The sequence below is a fragment of the Myotis brandtii genome, unplaced genomic scaffold, assembly GCF_000412655.1.
Source record: "Myotis brandtii unplaced genomic scaffold, ASM41265v1 scaffold1056, whole genome shotgun sequence".
NCBI classification, from domain to species: Eukaryota; Metazoa; Chordata; class Mammalia; order Chiroptera; family Vespertilionidae; genus Myotis; species Myotis brandtii.
The window spans coordinates 12,435-15,616 of NW_005353564.1; the positions used below are offsets into that span (position 1 = coordinate 12,435).

A 3,182-nucleotide genomic window follows, 5' to 3' on the forward strand; every position below is an offset into this window, starting at 1 on the left:
ACACAGACTGATAAAAACAGAAAACAGATTTGCTTCGGGGAAGAAAAGGAAGCAGGAGATTGGAAAATTCAATATGAAAGGAGTTTTCCTGAGTTTAATGTAATTATAAAGCCATAACTAGAAGTATTACAAAAGAAAACGGAACAACTAGGCTCTCATCTCCTAACTCATTAATACAGAATGAATTATTTTAACCTCAGATTCTTTGCTTTCAGAAACTCACTTCAAATTCTTAGGGCCTCTGCTTTTTCCAAGGAAGTCCACTCCTACCCCACAGCTTCCGCATAGCTGACTTGACCTCTTTGTTCCGAAGTGTGTAGATGAGGGGATTCAGCATAGGGGTGATAACATTGTAGAGTACAGACACCATTTTGTCCACAGAAAAAATGGAGAAGGGACGAGCATAAATGAAAATACAGGGTCCGAAAAAGAGTGTTACCACCATGAGGTGGGAGGCACAAGTGGAGAGTGCCTTTTGTCTTCCCTCCTTGGAGCGAATCTTGACAAGGATGATGGTGTAGGAAGAAATCAGCACCACAAACGAGCTGGTAGAGATCAACCCACTGTTAGATACCATTAGTAATTCAATGACAAATGTGTCTGCACAGGCAAGTTTGATGACAGGGGGAACATCACAAAAGAAGTTGTCCGCCTGGTTTGGCCCACAAAAGGGCAAACGGGTAGTGAGAATGGTCTGGACAGTAGAGTGCACAAATCCTCCCATCCAGGAGGCAGCTACCAACACACAGCATAATCCTCGACTCATGATTGTGGAATAGTACAGGGGGCGACAAATTGCAACATAGCGATCATAGGCCATCACTGTGAGCAGGAACATCTCAGCTGCCCCAGCAAATCAACCAGTTTCAAATATCACCATCTGTATCTTCTGTCATAAAAAAACCAACTTTAATAAATAAATAATAGTAAAGCTCTGTTATGAGCTAGGCACCAAACTATATATATTCATATCTATTGTAATTTTTACCCTCCAAAAGAGCACTGAGGGGTAGGCATCATTTTGTGAATACTACAGATAAGGAAATTATGGTTCCAATAATTTCATTAATTTGTCTAGATTCAATTGGCTTGTAACTCACAGATGGGTACTTGAACCCATACTATTAGGCGATTGATCTGTCAATTATACTACTACATGGTTGTTAGCAGTATGGAGAAGTGACAAAACTAACTAATATATCCCATTAGTTTATTATTCAACAGTCATATAAATTTGATTCACCCTAGTTCATCTAACTGATACCCTTTAAATATTTTGTGGGAATAAAAACATATATAAATTCCTTATTCAATTCATCTAGTTTTATTCAGACATCTAATTTTTAAAAAGCTTAAAAATCAAGAAGAAAATAAAAACTGTGGCAAGGCAAAGAAAAAGTAGTGAGAGTTTGGAAAGGGTAGTTTGTACCACTGTGTAATAGCAAACTGAATAGAAAGAAAGAATGGAATAAAATTTGATCAAATGAAAGGATAGAATGAAAGAACACAGACTGATAAAAACAGAAAACAGATTTGCTTCGGGGAAGAAAAGGAAGCAGGAGATTGGAAAATTCAATATGAAAGGAGTTTTCCTGAGTTTAATGTAATTATAAAGCCATAACTAGAAGTATTACAAAAGAAAACGGAACAACTAGGCTCTCATCTCCTAACTCATTAATACAGAATGAATTATTTTAACCTCAGATTCTTTGCTTTCAGAAACTCACTTCAAATTCTTAGGGCCTCTGCTTTTTCCAAGGAAGTCCACTCCTACCCCACAGCTTCCGCATAGCTGACTTGACCTCTTTGTTCCGAAGTGTGTAGATGAGGGGATTCAGCATAGGGGTGATAACATTGTAGAGTACAGACACCATTTTGTCCACAGAAAAAATGGAGAAGGGACGAGCATAAATGAAAATACAGGGTCCGAAAAAGAGTGTTACCACCATGAGGTGGGAGGCACAAGTGGAGAGTGCCTTTTGTCTTCCCTCCTTGGAGCGAATCTTGACAAGGATGATGGTGTAGGAAGAAATCAGCACCACAAACGAGCTGGTAGAGATCAACCCACTGTTAGATACCATTAGTAATTCAATGACAAATGTGTCTGCACAGGCAAGTTTGATGACAGGGGGAACATCACAAAAGAAGTTGTCCGCCTGGTTTGGCCCACAAAAGGGCAAACGGGTAGTGAGAATGGTCTGGACAGTAGAGTGCACAAATCCTCCCATCCAGGAGGCAGCTACCAACACACAGCATAATCCTCGACTCATGATTGTGGAATAGTACAGGGGGCGACAAATTGCAACATAGCGATCATAGGCCATCACTGTGAGCAGGAACATCTCAGCTGCCCCTACAAAATGCAGGAAAAAGAGTTGCGCAATGCATTGGTCATAGAGAATGAGCTTGTTTTTATCAAGCAAGTCAGCCAGAAGCTTAGGAGTAGTTACTGTTGAATAGCAAAGGTCCAGAAAAGAGAGGTTGCCAAGAAGAAAATACATGGGTGATGAATTTAAATTGTTATCAGAAGCCACTGTGACCATGATGAGGACATTGCCTATCCATGTGGACACATAGAAGAAGAGAAACAGTACAAATAGCCCTGCCTCAATAGATCGTTTCTGTGAGAAGCCTGCCAGGGCAAATTCTCTCACCACTTCTGTTTGGTTTTCATCCATTTGACCTGGCTTCACCTAGATCCAAGAAATTAAACAAGGGACATTAGTAATAAAAATGGATGAGATGTTTTACACAAAATACAAGAAACTTTTCATTTTCAAGAGATATTTTTCCCTAGAATATTTTGATTAGCTGGAAGAAATTCTTCTCTCCTTAGCTAATATAAAAATATATTCTCCAACCAGCTCCAACTTTGAGACAGCCAAGATTTCCTTAGAGCATGAAGTTGCCTGGTCCCAGCCTTTAGCTTCAACTTGATGAATCTCTCTTCCATAATTCACAATTTTACTTCTCTTTTTTTACATTGTCTCTAAACATGTTACATTTCCCTGAGATAGTAATATATACATATGTACATATGTATATATTAAGATTATTAAAATTTTAAGTGAGGCTTTTATTTAAAATTTTTAAAATGAACCAACAAATTATGAAAATAAAATGTTATCTTCTCCAATAGAACATAAATTGTAATTGCAAGTCTCATGTGGCAATATTTACAT

The 3,182-nt window shown here is 38.3% G+C and overlaps 2 protein-coding genes across 2 annotated transcripts; both read right to left on the reverse strand.

Moving 5' to 3' along the window:
• Positions 1-232: 232 nt before the first annotated feature.
• On the reverse strand, positions 233-856 carry LOC102242790 (olfactory receptor 4Q2; the record flags this gene model as incomplete). Its single annotated transcript, XM_005856939.1, has 1 exon — positions 233-856. A coding segment is annotated over one exon (624 nt), but the record flags the coding sequence as incomplete, so codon positions are not given.
• An 880-nt stretch (positions 857-1,736) lies between these two features.
• Positions 1,737-2,678, reverse strand: LOC102243097 (olfactory receptor 4Q2). The gene has a single exon (XM_005856940.1). It carries the CDS (start codon positions 2,676-2,678, stop codon positions 1,737-1,739), a length of 942 nt encoding a protein of 313 aa, XP_005857002.1.
• Between the last annotated feature and the right edge of the window lie 504 nt (positions 2,679-3,182).